General features: G+C 39.8%; 1 protein-coding gene across 2 annotated transcripts; it reads left to right on the top strand.

The window, feature by feature from the left end:
- Positions 1-787: 787 nt before the first annotated feature.
- Positions 788-19,460, top strand: lmcd1 (LIM and cysteine-rich domains 1). 2 transcript variants are annotated; one of them, XM_086293086.1, is made up of 7 exons: positions 788-1,313; positions 10,191-10,294; positions 10,673-10,928; positions 12,392-12,541; positions 12,675-12,917; positions 15,303-15,521; positions 16,769-19,460. In XM_086293086.1, exons 1-7 carry the CDS (start codon positions 1,287-1,289, stop codon positions 16,877-16,879), a joined length of 1,110 nt encoding a protein of 369 aa, XP_086149212.1. In that variant the 5' UTR covers positions 788-1,286; the 3' UTR covers positions 16,880-19,460. The 2 variants fall into 2 exon arrangements, with proteins under 2 accessions (XP_086149212.1, XP_086149213.1); XM_086293087.1 differs by lacking the exon at positions 788-1,313 and adding an exon at positions 9,385-9,435.
- The last annotated feature ends 2,411 nt before the right edge of the window (positions 19,461-21,871 follow it).

Consider the following 21,871-nt stretch of genomic DNA (forward strand, 5'->3'; position numbering starts at 1 on the left):
GCCTATCTGCAATGGCGTTGGGTTTTTAAATTTAAACAAGTGAATGACTTTACTGTCAAAAAGGGTGGGTTACTAACATGTGCAGACTGAAGAGCTCAGACCAGGCCAACATATCAGCTTGATTTGAATGTTAGTTTGCTCATTCAAAGCTGTGTGCTTTAAGCCATAGAAAGAGACAAGAAGGTGTAGCTGCAGAGATAGACTTTTATTTTGTAGCTATTTCTGATAGACACAGATAGCTACAAAATAAAAGCACAAGATGAGAGAGAAAACGATCATCAACAGTCAAGGGATCGCCAGAACATTTCAGCTATGAAGCCGTTGTTCTGCACTCACAGGACCTTCAACAGCCCGCTAAGACCAATCCTGAAGAAATCAAAGCCATAACAAAAACACGGCCATGCCGTGTTAGTCACCACTAGGCCTCGTCTGGACCTGCAAACCTGAGGTGTGTTGCTCATGCCTTGGTCTAAGCTTTTCTGAGCCACACTGAAAATGCAGAAAAGGAGGAGGAGGAGGAGGAAATTCAGCCATTCCTACTGGCTGAGAAGTTTTACAGGGTGACTCTGATTGGCTGGAGGAGTGTGAGCAGGGACTCCCTCTCAGTCTTTGTCTGAGATTAAAAACACAAACAGTTCAGTCAGGCCTCACTGATCCAGTTAGTCCCAACAGTGTGCTGTTCTGCAGCAGAGAGCAGCTGCGATTAGGGACAATGCAGCTGTGGTTGGAACAGTCAACACTGCAAGTGCCTGCAAAATTTAGCACAGCAGTGTGAATTCCCCACTTAGCAGACTGTAAAACTGGAAGATTAGAAATTTTGCAGGAAAAAACAAACAAAAAACAACCCAGTTTCCCCCCTTGCGTGTTGTAACAAAATCAAGAGGTGAAGAAACCTGCTCAGTTTATGTTGCAGAGGGTGGAGAAGCAGAGCTGGCAACCACGCAGATCAGGAGGGAAGAGTGGGGGGAATACGCTGAATGGAAAAGTAAAAGCAGGAGTTTACAGCTGAAGAGGAGAAAGGTCAGTTTTAATCTTGCTGAGTGTAGAGAAGAGAGAAATGTAAAAGCAGAGGACAAAGAAAGGAGGGCTGATGAAGGTGTGGACGGTTAAATTGCTGTGAGCTGTGGAGAGCCGGCGGAGCAGAGTGGCAGCAGAACCGACTGTGGGCGGAGAGTGAGGAAGTGCGGTCAACGGGAGAGGAATTTAAAGTCTCATTGTTCTGGAAGAGCGGCGGCAGACGGAGTCGAGGAGCCAAGGAGACAGCTCGCCGACGGACGTTGGACTACATGGACGTGAACTCAGCCATGGAGAAGGTAAAAACATCTGCATCAGTACAGATTGTTGCTCACAGATATTTCCAGATGTGGAGGTCAGTGGGTCAGAGGGTCACTTGCTGGTGTGGCACATCACATCAGTGTAAGGTCAGAAGGAACTCTGTGATGTGCCTAAGTGAGCTTTCCTGACATTTAGAGGTTTGAAATCTCTGTCAGCTATGAGTGTGGATGTTTTACATTCAAGCCTCAGAAGAATCTCACATTTCTTCAACATTCATTCATCAGTGTTCAAGATCACGAATTTTTGTCTGAGAGAGGTTTTATTTTATTTAGCTATACAGAAAATCAAGTGTCATCTGAGTTGTATGATGTTCATTTAAAGGTAACCTATCCTGCTTTTCTTTCTTTCCTGTGATTATATGCAGTTGCAGTGGTGTATGCTCACATTAAACACAAAGTTTCACATAATGAGGTCAGTGAGTAATTCCTGTGAGCAAAAGCCGAGACTTCAGACTGTTTCATTCTAGACTTGGATCTGTATGACATCAGATAAAGACAGGTGTCCTTAATATGGTCATCTCAGGTATACCTGAGGAGCAACCAATCAGAAGAAAGTTGCTTTAAAATAGGGATGTCAAACATGAGGCCCAGGGGCCAAAATCCAGTCAGGAAACATTCCAATTCAGCACATCTTTGGAAAATATAACAGAGGACATAGACTTAGTCTTTTAACTGTATTTTCATACGTTTTACAGCTTTTCCTGCTGATAAAAACCTCCTCCTCTGCCATTCATACTACACCAAGAGTAATTAAGCAATTGATTTTTAAGACGTTTCTTATAATTACAGGACAGTCTGAGCTACCAGAGCTTTCTCTGTAATTTTACACATTTATTTCTTACAATTTACTGCAATTAAATTCTGGCAGATTTCTTTCATTTAATACAGCAGTGTTTCTTTATCATGCAGAAAAACAGAGAAATGAGTTTGATGGTTTAAAAGGAGATGGACAGGTAATGAATAAGAGAGAATAAGATAGTGTGATATAAATAAGGATTATTCTGAGCTCTGTGTCATACAAAGTGACTCTTGTAGAAGCTGAAAACATTTTAATAATAGTAATCATAGTAATAATAGTAATTGTGATCATAGTAAGCTGGAAAGCAGCATTAGTGAATCTAACACAACCACACTGCACTCAGTTTTGTAATGCTGAACTCAGTGATGGCACCCTCTAACTTTAAATGAATAATGGGCCACGTACACACTTTGAGCTTACACACACTTAACACACTTTACAGCAATTTGATTTCTGATTTCAGATTACATTATTACATCCGATGTCCTGATCTGACCCAATGAGGAAGAACCTCCAAACAAATAAAAACAGAAGTCCAGCTTGAGTCGAGCTTTCTGCAAGCTTTAGTCACTGTGATCAGTTCTGGTCATGTTTATAAGTGCTGTAGGCTAAAGTCAGTTTGGACACATCTCTCTGCAGTCTGAGTCTAACAGCTGGAGGTTTCTATTTCAGTCAGCGAAGGTAATCCATGACCACGAGGTCCTGATCTGCCTGCTGGGTCTGTGCTGGCGGCACTTTGTTTCCCACAGATCCCTCCTGTAATTCGGCCTCTGGCTGTTTGTCCAGAGGTCACATCAGTCCGAGGATGATAACCTGACAGATCAGCGTCACCTGTTTGTGGCGTGAGCCCTGTCTTTATACCCCCGAGCTGGAAAAACCGCCATCACCAGCATTGAAATAACCTGCAGTGTGCCCCCATACATGCACCCCTCTCGTTATTCTTTTGTTACATGTTGTTAACTCCCCCCCCCCCCCCCCCCCGCCCCCAAAAAAGCTTCATATTATGAATATTGAGGTTACAAAGAAAAAGAAAGGTTGCCATAAAATGATCACTTTTGTTGCAGTAAAAGTTTAAAAATAAAAATGATGAATCCACAATCTCATGACTGAAAGCAGGAAATGTTGCAAAACTATAAACTAAATAATACAAATCCCCAAAACACAGTCACCAACAGCAACCGATTTAAATATGTATACTACAGGTAAAAATAAAAGTTCCCTGTGGTCTCCACTATCCTATCCAGCCTTTTCCTCCTTCAGGCCACTGTTTACTCTTAAATAGTAACCGGAGACTGTGACACAGCTGGAAACAGCAGCTCACTCGTGGCATTTTTGTCCAATTTTGTCTTAAATGGAGAGCAGCAGGAAATGCAGAGGATGCCATGTGCCAAAGCTCTGATTCAAAGTCAAGATGCTGCCCCTCTGTGACCTCCAGCCTCTTATCTCACAGCATTTCCTGTAGTTTCCACTTCACATAGCCAACGTGTTTGACATTACTCGTGAAGCTCAGCCAAGTGTACCCACCTACAACATACCCGCCTTATCTGACTCCTAAATATAGAACGGCCACACGTTTTCCTCAGAAAAAGGAAGCTTTCTCCTCAGCTTATAACACTGTTCAGTATTTTTTGTTGTCATGAACAGAGGTAAGAATAAAGCTGCCAAAATATGTAGTCAGTATGACTGGTGTCCAACCTAACTGGAGACAAAGGTTAGTATGCTGCATATATGCATGCTTATATGCATATAAGTAAATGAAGACAATTCATAACATGTTCAATAAGCCGGTAATTTAAGGGTTCATGGTAGCTCAAACAAAACAGTTTTGTCTGGTTGCTACAGCTTCCTCCTGTCATCAGCTGTAATAATTGTGAATGTTAGAAATTGTCTGGGTCTGTGTTAACTCTATAATGGATCAGGACTTTTATTATTAGATTCAAATTTGCACTTTGATCCCTTTGCCCTGCAGCAGAGTGAGGTTTGTTAAAAAATAAACTTATTCTAATTACTGTACTGTTTGTTTTGCCGATAAAGACTGTGCTTGTATGTGTTGTGTGTTGTGTTGAGATAGATTTGTTGGTCTGTCTTGTTCTAAGGCACATGAGATTGTTGAAGTGTGTCGTGGCGCCTGATTTTGTTCCCTGCAGCTTTTGGATTTTTGTTTATTATGTTTATTTTCGTTTATCTCTTCGCTGCTGTTCTATTGAAGTTTTTGATGATTTGACCAGTTGAGTTTGAGATTTCCTGTTTTGATTCTTTTATTATTTCAAGTATAGTGTGAATCTTAGTTCCCGTGATACTGGATCTCACTTGGTGTTGTTTTTATGATGATCTTCGGTTTTGTATTATTATCGAGTTTCTTGGTGTTTTTACATGAAACGTGAGACATTAGCCTTCAAGTCCTAATGCCAGACATGTTCTCTAAGTGCAGTTAACATTCTTGAAATTGAATATGGTTCTCCAAGACCTAACAAAACAGCAAATAAAAGCTGAAAAGTAACAATAGATAATGAAAAGAAGAAAGCTTTCTACTACTCACGAGCAGGTATATTCATAGAAACTACTCTCAGTGGATGTGCTGAGAAGCTTCAGTCACTGTGATAAAACAGTGTTGAATCCTGTGCACAGTTCACACATCACTCATCATATTCTGCACAGAAGGACAAACAGAAGTGAGACGAGAAACATGCTTCGAATGTAAAGTGTGTGACTTCTTGTGTTTCATACACTTCAGTTTTTATTTACATCATATTTTTTACATGTTTCTATGATGTAGTGAAAAAAATCATAAGCATTCCACAAGACAAATGTATGCAAAGAGTCTGTATTTTTAAATTCTGATTGATGGCCACCCATTCCTGTCTTACTGGTGCTCCAAGCTGTTCCCAGTTTGTGGGCTTTTGCTTGTCTAGCTGCTTCTTAAAGACTAACAAAACTAAAAACATCCCAAAGACTAAAGTTTTCCAAAGATCCAGGTGCAATCTGAGGGCAAAAGGTGGCTCGGAGATGATCAAATTAACATTTTGCATCTATGGCAAGGAAACTCCCCAAATCCGATCATATACGGTCAATTGTTCCAAAGCACGTGGAGAAAATATCTTAAAAATAAGTTAATAGTCATAAAAAGGCATTTCTGGAAGTACAGAAAAACCTCCATTCAAAAAGAAAAATACTGCATGATCTGCTTGTTTATTTTCTTTTTGAAGGAGCTTTTGAGTAACGTCTGCTCTGACTATGACTCATTAGTAAAAATTCTTCAAACAAACATCTGACAAACTGGCTTTCTACAGGAAGACAGAAATCACACTGCCTTCTTTGGTGAAATTTCCCTTTATTAAAGCTGCGTTCGACTCAAACCTCAAACCTCAGTGAGGTGCTTCACTCTGACCTCCTGGTGACTGATGTTCACTCATTACTCAACAATAAACACAGTGAGCCAGTCAGTGTACTCCAAGGAGATTTAATGAAGTCTTTTTCTTCTTCAGCTGTTTCTATTTCAGCTGTGACCTTTTCAACACGCACCAATCACCAGTCGCTTCACAGTCAAACACACTTAAACACACTCTCCGTCTCTGTCTTTACACCTCGCTGGTGGCATCAGATTCATCACTCTGCCTGAAAAGGAACCCTGTTATTACTAACATGTTTGCCTTCTTTCCTAGAGTTAGATGAACGTTTTAATGCCAAAACTCAGAGCTTCAGAGATTCATGGATGTTCAAAGGTTTTTAAAGACGATAAGTGTCCTTCTACATTTAAACCCAAAGAAACCTCTTTTCTTTTTAATGTCATCATCTTTCACTTTTTAACCCAATTTCATTTTGTTTGGCAAATTCCTTCTTAGCATTTTTTTTTGTTGGTTGGAAGACGCCTGTATCCTCACTTAAGCTGTGTGGATGGGAGTAAAAACAGAGAAATGACCTTGCTGCAAGGTTAAAAGAAAAGGCTGGAAAACTTGAATGGAGCAGAGGTTTTAGTTTGTATGTCTATATCTTGTTCGAATGTGTGTGTCTCTGCATGTATTCAGCAATGTTACGTGAGCGAATGCCTTTTAGGAGGGATGGGAGAGCTAATGCCTGCTGACAGATGGATAGGTGGACAGTCCAGACAAATAGCAGCAGGTTGTTTCAGCAGCACAGTCTTCAGATTTCTTGCCAAAGCCTTTAGAAACAGTCTGCCATCACTCACATGTTGCTCTTTGTTTAGCTGTCAGTAGTGACATAAAAGCTAGCTGTTTACTATAACAACTAAATGCCTAACAAGCCAGAAAGCCAAAACAGTTTGCTCTTTTAATACTCTGGCAAGCCAGAATAAAATACTTGCATTAGGCAAAGCCCCGGTGCTGTAACTGTATCCTGGACAGCTGAAGGTCACCACGCATAGTCTAAGGTTGGTCAAAGTGGGCTAAATTTGCCAGTTCTCCACCTAAACTTGCCCCAAATTCCCGCACCCTCCCAGCTGCGAATCCAGAAACACTTCAGCTCCGTTTCTCTGTATTCTCGTGAGAACCGAGTTAGTGAGTTGCCTCTTGTTTACTCACACTATAACAGCTGGTTGTTTTAAGTCATGATAGACGCACAAACTTTGTTCTCTTTTAAATTTCTCCAGAAAACTAATCAAGTAACCTTAACAAGTCCAAAAAAATGTGTTTTCATTGTAACTAATGTACGCAATGCTAACAGAGTAAACAGGATAAAGAGCAGCAAAGGGGGGAATCTGCTGTGTTTGTCAGGACAGTGACGATGAAGTCACTGGGTGGTACGATGAGATCATCCATCCTGTGTGTGTGTGTGTGTGTGTGTGTGTGTGTGTGTGTGTGTGTGTGTGTGTGTGTGTGTGTGGTGTTCACTCCCTTTTCTTCCTCCCACACCCACTGAGAAATGTTTGGGGAAAAAAACAAAACACGTCTTCTGTCTCGCCCAGTGCTTCCTCACACACCATCATCGTACTCATCATCACCACAGTCAAACTGTCTGGAAATGTTGTCTAATTCCCCGTATCTCGTCTGTCTTCTCTGCGTGACACGAGTCTCTAATGACTTGGACTTTTTGTTTGCATTTCTTTCTTCAGTCAGGACTCACATACTTTCCACATCTAACAGTCCTCATTAGCAGAGGAAGTGGGCTAAACATTACAGAAAAACCTAGTTATGATTATTTTGTCAATCAGGCATTCACTTACATTATTGTAAAAAAAGAGTAAAGAAGAAAATGAAGAATCACATGAGACATGTACTTACAATTGAAAAAAAAATGCCATCAGCAAATTAAAATATGTGTATTTGGAAAACTGACTACCTGCAGAGCTGGTTGAGCTATCTGTGTTTCAAGCCAGTTATACTCAGGGCGAATAACACACAATGGCACAATACCAATGCTTTCCAATGGTTTACATTCATTTGTGCAGCTTATTTGTATAGTGATGGCAGCTGTAGAAGTCTTAAAAAGTCTTAATGTGTATAAAGCGAGGCTAATTTCCAAACATACAGGGAGTGCAGAATTATTAGGCAAATTAGTATTTTGTCCACATCATCCTCTTCATGCATGTTGTCTTACTCCAAGCTGTATAGGCTCGAAAGCCTACTACCAATTAAGCATATTAGGTGATGTGCATCTCTATAATGAGAAGGGGTGTGGTCTAATGACATCAACACCCTATATCAGGTGTGCATAATTATTAGGCAACTTCCTTTCCTTTGGCAAAATGGGTCAAAAGAAGGACTTGACAGGCCCAGAAAAGTCAAAAATAGTGAGATATCTTGCAGAGGGATGCAGCAGTCTCAAAATTGCAAAGCTTCTGAAGCGTGATCATCGAACAATCAAGCGTTTCATTCAAAATAGTCAACAGGGTCGCAAGAAGCGTGTGGAAAAACCAAGGCGCAAAATAACTGCCCATGAACTGAGAAAAGTCAAGCGTGCAGCTGCCAAGATGCCACTTGCCACCAGTTTGGCCATATTTCAGAGCTGCAACATCACTGGAGTGCCCAAAAACACAAGGTGTGCAATACTCAGAGACATGGCCAAGGTAAGAAAGGCTGAAAGACGACCACCACTGAACAAGACACACAAGCTGAAACGTCAAGACTGGGCCAAGAAATATCTCAAGACTGGTTTTTCTAAGGTTTTATGGACTGATGAAATGAGAGTGAGTCTTGATGGGCCAGATGGATGGGCCCGTGGCTGGATTGGTAAAGGGCAGAGAGCTCCAGTCCGACTCAGACGCCAGCAAGGTGGAGGTGGAGTACTGGTTTGGGCTGGTATCATCAAAGATGAGCTTGTGGGGCCTTTTCGGGTTGAGGATGGAGTCAAGCTCAACTCCCAGTCCTACTGCCAGTTTCTGGAAGACACCTTCTTCAAGCAGTGGTACAGGAAGAAGTCTGCATCCTTCAAGAAAAACATGATTTTCATGCAGGACAATGCTCCATCATGTTGATGGTGAACAGATCAAAACACTGACAGAATCCATGGATGGCAGGCTTTTGAGTGTCCTTGCAAAGAAAGGTGGCTATATTGGTCGCTGATTTGTTTTTGTTTTGTTTTTGAATGTCAGAAATGTATATTTGTGAATGTGGAGATGTTATATTGGTTTCACTGGTAAAAATAAATAATTGAAATGGGTATATATTTGTTTTTTGTTAAGTTGCCTAATAATTATGCACAGTAATAGTCACCTGCACGCACAGATATCCCCCTAAAATAGCTAAAACTAAAAACAAACTAAAAACTACTTCCAAAAACATTCAGCTTTGATATTAATGAGTTTTTTGGGTTCATTGAGAACATGGTTGTTGTTCAATAATAAATTTATTCCTCAAAAATACAACTTGCCTAATAATTCTGCACTCCCTATAGTACATAGATGAGCATATCTGTTTAAAGTGAGTGTTACATATTAAAGAAAAAACAAGGACCTACTGTTATTCAGACAAGTAAACTATTAAAAGTGACTAATAACCAAAATTTGTTCAGCACCAGCTGGAAGATTTTTATTGACTTCTAGTCGTGGTTGAAAAATAGTTCCCCTCGATGTCATTTAGTGTCCGTTAGACTTTAGTGGGAGAAAACTCATTCATCCATCCTTCCATTTAATTTGTAAACTGTTGTAGAGACCCACCTTTTAGCACATCCCAGCACACCCACTCACTTCACCAGATGCACCTTGTTTAGTTCTCTCACCTTTGATTGGGTGTGGTGCTTGTCCTTGATTGCACTCACCTGTCACACATTATATGTCACACAGTACATAAGGACTGCATTCACTTTTGGCTCACTCTTTCCTCACTTCCACACGGGGCGGCAGCTGAGGTGAGGTTCTGTTTGGGTTTTTATTTTATGTAATGTTAAGGTAATGAGTAACTTGAATCTCTGTTTTCTTTCAGCATTGGCAGTCCATGTGTGTCTTTGTTTCCTTCCTTTTTTGCCTTATTTATTTGAGAATAAAAGGAGTACCCTGAAAATAATTCTGCATTAGATGGCTGCTTTTCTTATTCTAACCGGATGAGCCCATGAAGCTGATTGCTTCAGCCCTGAACCTTCCTCCCTTCAAAACATAAACCCTTTTATAGATTGAGTAATCCATCCATCCGTTCTCTTCTGCCTAATGATTTTCCCAAAAACTTAACCCTGTTGAAAATTTGTAGATTATGCTTTTAAAGCCAGGTCCATGCCAAGAAACCAACATATTTAAATGAACTCTGAATGCGGTTATTCCAGGTAAAGTGGTCAACCATAGTTATATTTGATATTTGAGTCTATGTACATACTTTTGACTCAATTGAGATTAGAAAAAAATCTAAATTAACTTCAAACATGTGCATTCAGTTCTTTTTTGTTTTCTTTTTAAGTTATTAAAGATGTGTGCTGTACAGTCATTCCAGCCTAGAGAAAGAACAGTTCAAAGAAATCATTAAATGTGCATAATTACCATGACATCCATGTCCATGATGAGTATATTTAAATTACAGATATACCTCACGAGATCGTAATGCTATGCTTTGACTAGAAGTGCAGCCTTAATTGTGCAGCCCTTTATCTGTTGTGATGTGTTGTGCTCTCTTTAGATGTCTATAAAGCAGACTGCAGGAGGTGCAGGAGGAGGAGGACGTGCAGCAATCTGTCTCATATGTAAGGAGAGCTGCTCTGGTTTTCAGCCACATACTTGGAGGTACAGTTCCCCCCTTTTTTAATTCATTTTTTTTCCTGTACAGGAAATGTAAAATTTTAGTGGTCTCACCACTGCTCCCTCACTACTTACACATTCATTCCTTTTGAAGAAAAATATTAAATATGTTTGTGACTGAACACCAGATGGGTGTAGGCTGTCAAACCACATGCCCAGACTCCCAAGTTTTCAGACTACATGGAAGAAATAACCAGGCAAGCTGGAAAAACACAAGTTAAATGTTCTTGTCTTGCATTCAAACGGCTTTTATTTGAGCAAGCCAAAGAGAGTAATATTTGGCCAAAAAACAAAACAAAAACGTAAAATGACAAGAACGGATTTAAATCGTCGCTTATCCTTTTTGGTGTTTCTTCTATCCAGAAAAGCCTGCACAGTGTGTGGCTGCAGCACGGTCGACCACGCTCCTGGAAATGACCTTGAAGACGACCAGCGAATAGGACGCCTGCTCGCAGACTCGCCCTGCTCCCATTTGACAGCGAAGATTAAAGGAGGTGGTGGCCTTCGCATGTACAAGAGAAACCGAATGATTGTCACCAATCCGGTGGTGTCACGCAAAGACCCGACCTTCAACACCACCACATATGACTGGGCTCCTGCCGGCCTCAACCAGAAACTGGTAGGATTCACTGTGGAGTGCAGGAGACTGCTGCTGATTCTCTTTTTCTTTCATTCTTTCATTTAAAAATAGTGGATGGATTTTGGATACCACAGGATATTTTTCAGATAGATACATTAAAATAACCTAACAGGACCAAAACCACAAACACGGTAAAGAGCTCCATTTTAGCGATATTATTTAGCTCAGCTGTTGCATACAGCTATTGCTTCCAGCTACCTGTTCAAGCACAGCTCTGGAATAAATGGACAATGCAAATAGCCAAAGAAATACCCCATCAAACAGCTGTAGTAGTAATATGAACAAACCTGAAACTGGGAATGAGGAAACGGAGACATGGAAACACCACAGATGAAATGTAGGGGATGAAGAACGGGAAGACGTACAGATGAACCAGCAAAGAACAAGGAAGACGCAGAGCTTAAATACACAAGTAGGACAATGAGAGGATCGGGAACACAGCTGGGACGAATCTGACATAACAGGACACAGAGAAGCAAAACTCATAATAATAATAATGTGTATGTCCCCATAGGGACTAATTACTCCTATGGGCTGCCCCATTCACCCAGTGGGCAGACACGAGCGCCTAGGGAGCAGTGTGTAGGGACGGTACCTTGTTCAGGGGTACTTCAGGGTAGCCGTTCAGTGGATTTGAGTCCCCGACTTTCTAATCATGGGGCAACCACTTTACCTACTGAGCCATCCATGCCACTCAACACACTGAACGGGATTATCACAATAAAACAGGAAGCACAAGACATTCATGGTGATGCAGACTAGATACTGAGACATGGAAACACGAGGCAAGGTGCAGAAACAGAACAGAACCCTAGAAACCAGGAACAATGGATATAATACGACAGAAAACCATAATTCAAAGAGTAAAACTTAAATTAAAAACACAAACACTGGGTCACCAATCCAGGACCCTGAAAACTCAAGAAAAATTCATGCATGAAATTACATTTTATTTTCATCATCAAGTTAACAACTCAAACTTCTTCCTTTATTTATTCACTCAGGACACTTTAGTTCAGATTTACCTCAGTTGGTGCTGCTCTTCCTGTATGAAGAATATGAACTGTCCCATTAAAACCTGACTCAAGTATGTTTCAGGCTTCCCAGCCTATAATTATGAAGATGACAGACGTTACTGCGGTTGAACTTGTAGAGGCAGATCCAAATCCAACTGGGGGACTGTTTTCCAGATGTGCCTCTAAAAACCTTGAACATCTCGTTTGGTTCATCCCTCACTTTTTGTTTGTTTGCGTTTTCCAACCCACTACCACACTTTTAGTCACTGCTTCACTCTGGTGAAGTAATCTGACAACCCACAGATGTGTCAGTGACGACATCGGGAGAGTCCGATGACGGCTTAAAATGTGTTAGATAAGCTCAGGTTTCAGCAGTGGGAAAAGATCGAGAGATTGAATTTGTGAAAACTGCATCATCTGTTGAAGGCCATGCAGTACATGGAGCTCCTCCCAGAGAGTCAGAGGCCAGTCTCAGGGACTGTTGGAGCGCTGGAGCGACGCAGGCAGCTCCTCATCCAGCTCCCCGCCTACGATCAGGACCCCATGAAGTGTCAGAGCCTGGCCAGTGAGGAGGAGGTAAATTACTCTGCCGTGACTAGTTCAACACACATGATTATCAATAACCTGAGCAGTATGTAATCATTCCACCTATAATCAAAAGATTAAAAGTTGGCTAATCACTTTCATGATGGAGTCATTCTTCCTGCAGATTTCCTCCATGCTGCTGTTTGTGAAGCAGTACAAACAGGAAGTGCTGGGAGTAGGAGAGGTGGCCTTACCCGGTGAGGGTGAAGCTTTGAGGGAAGCAGCCATTCAGAGGACAGCAAAGGAGGTGAAGGAACACAGCAGCAGCAATAAGAAGGATGCTCCTCAGCATCAGGATCACGGTTCATCTAACAGCAGTGTCGCCTCCCCCACAAATGGGACAGAATACAACAACAAGACTGAATATGTAAGTGGGTGTATGACCCTGGATGCTTTAATCACCAGCTGTTACCAGCTGCAGATCTGTCAATACGAAGGAAAAGAGAGAAAGCTTCGATTAATGATTAGGGTTTTTTTTGTTTCATGATACAACCTTTTAATTGTACATAGGAAATCGAATTCACATCAAACCAATCAAATACAGTCACAACAACAGTAAGAGCAGAAAGTGTTACTGAGCTCACAGACAGACTCTGCACAACAGCCTGCTGAAGTCTCCTTATCCAACTTCTCAGGTCTTATTTCACGATCAGTACCGCTAACATGCTGTCTGCTCATGACATGTAGGGCAAGTTTGTTTGCTTTGTTTCAGTGTGGTGTAACAACAGCACAGGGGCATCACGCCCCCTTTCAATCAAACACTAACTTCACCGTGTTCCTCCAGCCAGCTCTTCTTTCTTGTAACAACAAAAAACTGCAAAATTGGATGACTAAATGTGGTTTTAGTTTGACTTGAAACACTTAATGTTGCCAACGCTGCCCAGTTATGCCTATTTTTGGGACTCTTTGGTCGACTATTGCTCCCTTTATTTCACTAAAGAAAGATTTGTAGTCTTGTTTGCAATACTGGTTCTAATTAGAGATGGACCAATCCGATATTACGTATCGGTATCGGTCCGATACTGACCTAAATTACTGGATCGGATATCGGAGAAAAATAAAAAATGTAATCCGATCCATTAAATATCACGAAAGCACCTCAGAAAACTTGCAACACGCCGTAACTCACCTCAGAACGTTAGCACGTTGGAGCAGTATGCATCACGTGATAGAGCGGCTGTGGCATGCGGGACCTGTCGGTGGTCTGGATAGCATTTGGAGCTTCGCTAGCAACCCGGCATTTCATCTCCGACAAAGTTATCCCCGAGAGAAGTAAAGCAAGTGTGTAAGTCCATCTCTGAATGTTTGTAAAGCATTCCTGCGTTAAGCTTAACAAGCGATATATGGAGCGACTGCCTCTTCTTGCTGCTACTTCAATCATGAAACTGATCAATGATCAGCTGATCGGCTTTTCTGTCGCGAGTCCGTGTCTCTTGTTTGCTTTTGGCCCACTTTGCACCAGAAAGAGGAAACCAGCAGCTGAACAACAGCAGCACATTTAAGCTTGATCAGCTGTTGTTAGAATTTATTTAATATTACTTTCTACTCCAGGATCTTTTTCTACGTAGCTGACGCTGGTAACTGTGCAGGGGCGGATCTAGCAAAGTTTAGCCAGGGGGGCCAATAGGGCATTAACAGGGAAAAGGGGGCACAAAGACATACTTTTCTTTCTTATTCTCATTTAAAATGTCTTGTTTTTAATAATTAATTATCTGACACCCAAAGTTTTAATTTGATGTAAAATGAATAGAAGTCAATTACTGTATATAGTAACTATTAAGTCTAATATACCCTAGTAAGCTATAGTACTTTTTCCTTTGGGAAGGTACCATCTGTGCAGTCTGCAATTTTGTTGAAGAAAGCTGTTGAATCTATTTAATATTTCTTGAAAAATAATTGATTTCTGTGCATTTTTTTTCACACTGCATCAAATTAAGGTTGATTACGTCGATTAAGCATCATGAGGTGGCGCGTGAGGGGTGGTTCCCTATTTTTTATTTATTTATTTTTGTTGTTGCTGGGAGTTGGAACCCTATTAGTTAGGTTGCTTAATATTTATGCTAAGTACTCTTTAAAATACCAGAATAGGGAGGATGGTGTAGGTTTAAGTTTATTAGATTGATCAGTATTGCTGAACTATGAAATATTCTCTTTTGCATACAGGTATAACAGAATAGCTTTAGTGTAGTTGTTGTTTTAAACTTGAGTATGAACTTATACAAAATGCAGCAAGATATTTAAAAAAACAGTTTTGTTGATTAAAAAACACTATATCGGATTCATATCGGTATCGGCAGATATCCAAATTTATGATATCGGTATCGGTATCGGACATAAAAAAGTGGTATCGTGCTATCTCTAGTTCTAATTAAAACCTGTTTCTGTGTTTCTACTGAAAATATTTCTATTTTTCTATCAAATTTCAGTGAGAACAGAACAGCATGCTTGTTTTTTACTTTCACGTGTTGCAACGGCAAAATCGTGCCAAAGTTGCATCTACCATGTGTGCTCAAAGAACTGAGATCAGATGTATATTTACCTGTTCTACCTGGGGAAGTCATGTGATTGGTTGATTAGTGAGGTGGAGATTTATGTCATCTTTTAAACTGATCGGGATCCAGAAATCCTTCTAGATTCCCTGTGGAGGGAATTTTCTGTTTTGATTTAAACCAAAGTTCTTGTGGATCAGGAGACTCTACATTTGTTTCACTAATTTCGTACTTGACCTCTCACACAGTTTTCTGTCCTCTAGCATTGCACCGGCTGCCAAGGTGAAGTTACCAAGGACAGTCCTGCAGTATATGCAGAGCGTGCAGGTTACCACGCTGCCCTGTGGCATCCCAAGTGCTTTGTATGTTCAGAGTGCGGCCAGATGTTGGCTGACCTGGTCTACTTCTGGTCCAATCAGAAGCTGTTCTGCGGACGACACTATTGTCAGACACAGTGGCCACGGTGCTCGGGCTGCGACGAGGTGAGGCTTCACTCCCTGTAGTTATTGCTGATCAGTAAGTGTTGGTGATCTGTTTGCAGTCTGAACTTCATGAAATCAGAAAATCTGAAACAAAACAATACCGTATACTACTGTTAAGTCATCACATAGCAATAATTTAGTTTATCACACACTGTAAATAAGGTGTTCATGTGAGAGGAACTACCATAAAATACTAACTGCTGTCACATTTAAACCTCTTTAACTTTGATTTTTGCTTGAGCATGCACTTTATAATCCCTCTTTCTGACTCTGAGAATGAACCAAATTTACAAAATGACTTTATTTTTTTATTCAGTATGACCTAAAGTGAGTTACTGAGCCCACTAGCACATTAGAAGGACTTTCACAGAGGTCAGGACAAAGGCTGTTTTCCTCACAGGTTTCTATCGTACGAGAAGTCTTTTTACAAACACCCCCTGGTGGCCATTACACAGAATGCAAGCTCTTGGCTTTTTTGCTAAGTCCATCTTTTATTATGCCTTTGCATTTGAGTATGAAAAGACAGCTCTATGTGGCAGTGTCATCCATCCACAACCACTGCAAACACTTTCCTGATGGACTGAAGTGCTACTTTAAACTATCATAAAACGTGCATGATATTAATTTAGTAAAGTATGCCGGGCCATTTGTTTAAAATGGTGATGATAAGGAGAATAAAGTAAGACAGGCTTGAGTGCCAGCCTCCCTTGTGACCTGCTAGATGCTAATGCATGAGTCTGCAGCATCTTTTGGGGGGAGGGGGGGGTTCAGTCATGTCATCCGTTTCAAAAAGGTTAGATGTCAACAGTCACAACAGAAGCCTAGACTTTAAAAACAATGGGTGATGTCATAGTTTCAAAATGCATCTTTTTTCAGACAGCCTGTATACAGTTCTTCTGTTTTGTTAATAATAAAAATATGTTTTAGCTCCTTTTTTATTACATTTATTACAAATTATTTAAATGGTAAATAACAATAAAAGGCCCTGTTATAGGTTATAGTAGATAATAATACAAAGCTTTAAAGTATTTTCGTATATACATAGCTTATTCTTATGTGGATTTAATAATGAACTAAAAGTTTTAAACCCAGATGAGAATAAATGACTGCAAAAAAATGGAAATGAGTCTACCAACTCTACGCAACACCACAGATATAATTTGTTTTATCAGAATAATATTTTTGTTTTTATTTTTTGTGTCCTCTCTCACATCATTCTCATCCCCCCTCCTGTTCCGTTTCTCCAGCTGATTTTCAGCCAGTCTTTTCTCACGGCGAAGGACGGACAAGCATGGCATCCTCATCATTACTGCTGCTGGAAATGCGGGCAAACCCTGGATACACCCTGTCAGCACTGAGTCACCATGTGTAGGAGTCACTACAAAATGTGGTGTTCAATTTTAAGTTTAAAATAAATAAATAAATCAACAAATCTAAAACCAAATCAATAAAATTAGTGCATCTGTTTTCATATAAAAGAAAAAAATGGTATAGTTTAAATACGCACTGGGGCTAAAAGTCTTTAAGTCATATGTTCACTTGATAGTTTAGCAAATCTTCTTTCCTACAAAAACACAGCAGCAGATTTACTATAGTTTGAAATACTTCAGGTGATATTGATGTGAACTGACTTATTCAGATTACTGGTATTCCAAAATTTTAAGGAGTTGTTTGGTTTATACAAAAGTGCTTTAAGTACTTCAGCAAACATTTTGTTGATGTATTGGCACTTATAGCACCGACAGTAACAGGAAACAGATGTTCTGCATTTAGCCTGCAACCTTACAAAAACCCAGAGCTGAATTTCAGCAAAAAAATGAAGAAACTACCCAGTAACTGAAGAATGTTGAAGTTAACATGAGTAAGTAAATAACTAAATAAAATGCCACCTTGTCCTGTTTGAGAAAACTTTGTATTCTCACTCATTTTCATGAGAGACTTGTTGGTGTGTTTTTTGCAGATTTGAGTCATGTGTCTTTAGTTAAACTTCATCTGGTGAGGTCAGTAATTATTTTAAATTGTCTCAAGAAATCATGGATGTTGATTCCTCTGGATTTTTTTTCTTAACACAAACTGTTCTCCTCTGGGTGAAATATTCATAATTTCAAAATATGTGCTTGTGTTGAAAAATATTTTTTTGTGTTTTGTGTTGTTGACCTTGTAATTCAGCCGGGGTAAGACTGCTGCAGTCATTAAACTATTGGAGCGTTAAAACAGGGTCAAGGGGCAGAACAGTGTGTGAAAACAGTGTGAAGCAGCCCTACTCGACACTGTTGTAGTTTGTTTTTGAAGGTTTACACTGAAAAATTATTTTGTTATAAAGTCATTTCTGCCTGTGTTCGAACCCCTTAAAGTTTTATTTTCTCAGAAAAAACGAGTCTGCACCTTTGTGCAAAAAGGATATTTGTTTTTCATACGAAGTAACAAGGAACTGTGTTTTTTTTTTTTGTTTTTTTTTAATATATTCTACTTTAACAGTCATCTTTAAATGTGTTGATGCATGCTCAATCAGCCAGGTAAATAAATCCCAGAAGGTTGTTTCTGTTCATCTGGATGTAGCGTTTTCAGTTGGAGAAACTGAAAACGCACTTAGAAGAAGTCACTTGGATGAGTGACAAAATGTTTCTCCCACTGAAGTCCAGATGAACAGAATCAGCCTTTCGGGAGTCAGCTTAAACTTCCTAAACTGACAGTAATTTATAGAAAACTTGGCAGTTGAATGAAAAAAAAAAAAAGATCAGTTGAAATAATTTGATCTTAACTTTATCTTAATACCAAATTAACAAAGGGTTATCTAACTTACTAACTTATCTAACTAGGTCAGGTTTTAACTTTACCTGTTAGTTTTGGACTGAAGCCTTGTAAAAACTGGACAGGCATAAGGCTGGAAAGAGGTAGCACTGATTAATACAATAAAATGTAAAAAAAAAAACAAAACAAAAAAAAAACAGCTGGATTAAAAAAAAAATCTACAGCAGATTTTAGTTAAATAAGTTTTTCATAATCACGATTTTAGTATTGATTTAAATATCTGCTAATACTATATATGTAATGTTTTTGTTATTTTTATTCTTTCTCCATGTTGTGTTAAATGTGTTTGATTTCAAGAAACTGCAGACTCAATAATCATTTAACCTCTTATAAATTTAAGTTTCTGCTGCTGCTAAATGCTGCTTTATGCTGTTCCTAATAATTAGTCCCTCTTTTTCGTATATATTTTGAAAACTTTATAAATGTAAACATTTTTTGTGACAATTTTAGTTTAAACTGAGAGGACACTACTGGAGGTCAATAAAGCTGCAAAGTTAGTTGGCCATGTGTTAAATTCAGCAACTGCATTTTAAGTCCATTCAAGGTTAAAAACAATGAGCGGGAAATAGGATTTTGTGACATTAAAGTCAGAAATATATCAGAAAAATCTCTCTGACATACAGTAGTTTACAGATAAAACCCAAATCCTAAATTTCTCTTTTTTGGGATTTGTTTTTCTCTTTTCATGTAGGCTACAACCAGCTAGCAGAGTAGCACTAGCTAACATTTTGCCTTTATGTATTTTATCATTTAACTGCTAGCAGTATTGCTTGAGTTGATGTAGCATATAAATAATAGACAGTACTGTCAATACTAAATACCAATTCCACTCACTGATTCCAATAGTAGTAGCAGTAGTAGTAGTAGTACTATTGTAATAGCTAATGTGTTTAGCCTAGCATGGTGCAAAAACTGGAAGCTGAGGGAAGCTGTTGGCCCAACTCGGTTAGTCATTACACCTCTGAATTTTGCAGAAAAATAAGATGTTAATCTTTCTCTGGATAAATGAGCAACAAATATTTATATATAAAAAAATTATGCTTTATCAAGTAAATAAAGTTATAAAGATATGATGAAAAAGTGAAAGCCCACTATGTTTAATGCTGTTTTCAGTTAAATAAAATAAATGAATAAGTGTCCTGTTGTGTATTGTGGTTATTAAATTTCAAAAGCAGTATGCTTCTTCCTAGCAGTTGGATTTAAAAAATGAAGCATATTCTATCACTCCCCTGAACAACAATGGGATGACCTTCTGACCGTTGGACTTAAACATTTGGTTTTTATGGTGCACCCATGTTGCTTAATTCTGGTTGAGTAACACGAAATAAAACAGGCTGGGAGTATGAGCTTGATGCTCAAGCAAACCTGATTTCAGTTAAGTGGACTAAAACAACTCAACAGGCTGGTCCAAACTGGTTTCACCTGAGAAACATGGAACACTTTGTCAGCCTTCATGTTGCGAGGAATGGTTAATAGGACAGATACTGGGTTATGAATGGATTGGATTTCAAAGGGGCCAAGGAACCAGGGAGCTAGTTTCTTAGACTCAGTTCTCAAAGGAATTTACCTGGAGGAGAGCCAAACTTTTTGTCTGCTTTGGTAGGCCGCCGCCGACACACAACGGTGATCGTCCAGCCACTTATTTCGCTCCATGGTCTCGAGGAGAACTGCCCTTGCGGTCCGCTACAACCAGCAGGAGCGATGTGCATAGTACTGAATGGAAGGCACAGCCAACTAACCCTCCATGATGGAGTTATGGCTGTATTCGACCCATGCCAGCTGATCACTTCACATGGACTAGTTAGAGAAGGCAACACAACGAAGGACGGCTTCCAGCTCCTGATTTGCCCTCTCCACTTGGCTGTTAGTCTGGGGGTGGAAATCAGAGGACAAACTGATTTGGCCCCTCAGTTCAGAACAAAACTCCTTCCACAACTGGAAAGTGAATTGTAGACCCCTGTCCGAGACGATGTCCTGAGGAACACCATGCAGTTGGAAAAGATGTTGGATGAGTTGTTTGGCGGTTCCCAAGGCAGTAGGCAATCCAGGCAATGCCACAAAATGGGCGGCCTTGGAAAACCAGTCGATTATAGTGAGGATGGTGGTGCTACCAACATGACTTTTAGTTCCATTACCACCTGGAGGAGTACACTCTACTCTTTGGTGATGTGTTGTAACATCTTTCCATGGCGTTCCACTAAGTTCACCTGTAGCGATATCTCATGGGCTCGAGGTCCATCACTGGCTGGATAGTTCTGTCAGGTTTTAGATAAGGAAGAGACCCAAACACAGGACACAGCAATCTCCAAACTCCAATTCCAAACTGTGGCTCCACTCCCGTGAAACACACTCCACTCCCAATTCCTAGTAAAGGCAAACACAACGAGTTAGTTAGGCAATCCTTTCCAAAGCAAGATTTTTCAACAATAATCCACTGACGAGGTAAACTCAACAATCCCACGTTACTTGTAACGCGTTACTGTAATCCGATTACTTTTTTCAAGTAACAAGTAAAGTAACGGATTACTATTGCAAAAACGGTAATTAGATTACCGTTACTTTACCGTTACATTACCGCATCTTTCTTGCCCAGGACACTGTTGTAAATAGATTTCTTTTCTCAGGAGTCTTTTCCCCCCTGGCTGAATAAAGGTTAGATGCATGTTTACACAGATAATTTGTTAAAAGCATCTTATTCTTCACTGACTGGCAGTGACTGCTTGTTACAACAGCAAATATTTAATATTCTTCATTGTACTAAAACTATATTTTAATCTATGACACACAGACATTGATTAATCATCAAAAATTAAACATAGCAAATGAAAATTTCACAAGAACAAATCAGGTAGTTTTCTCAAATAAACCAGCTGCAGGCAGAAAAATTAGAATCACTGAGGATTACAAAACTCCACTAATATGTGTGTGTGTGTGTCTGTGTGTGTGCTGACCTACTACCTGCAGGAATGTGAGGTATTCCTGTGGTTTCTGGACTGACGTTCCCGGGCAGTTACATCACCCAGCTGACCGTCTGACGGCTGCTTCCTGAACCATGAAAGAAAAAACCGATTGGGATATTTTTAGCCCCAAAGTGAGACAATTTATTTGATCTGCAGAGTTTTATGGCCTTTAATAGTGTGCATTGTAAGCAGGGAGAAAAGCTCATCTTTGTGTAATATCAGCCTCTGACTACACAGATTATACAACATGATTATCCCTAATATGGCTGAAAATCAGTTTGTTGAGCATTGAAAGCTTCCTTGAGTTTGTTAGGAATGTAAAAGTTGTTCATTCAGAAGGTTGATGATCTTTTCACACTCACAGTAACCAACAAACTTAAATGACTGACTGAAAGTGCTGGTGTTTGTGTGCTGATTGGTTCAAAAATAGTTAATGCAAGTTAAGTGTTTCTTAATACAAAGTTAAAATGATGATAATAACTGGCTTGAAGACTCTGCGGCTCAGAAGTCGATGTCATCACCACAGCAGGTCTTTTTATTGTAAATAATCACAAGTTTATAACTTTTCCCCTCTTTTCC

This window comes from Aulonocara sp. 'chitande type north' Nkhata Bay, linkage group LG5 (assembly GCF_057382095.1).
Source record: "Aulonocara sp. 'chitande type north' Nkhata Bay isolate Kocher_YH1m ecotype deep benthic linkage group LG5, A_spYH_male_GT1.1, whole genome shotgun sequence".
Taxonomy (NCBI): Eukaryota; Metazoa; Chordata; class Actinopteri; order Cichliformes; family Cichlidae; genus Aulonocara; species Aulonocara sp. 'chitande type north' Nkhata Bay.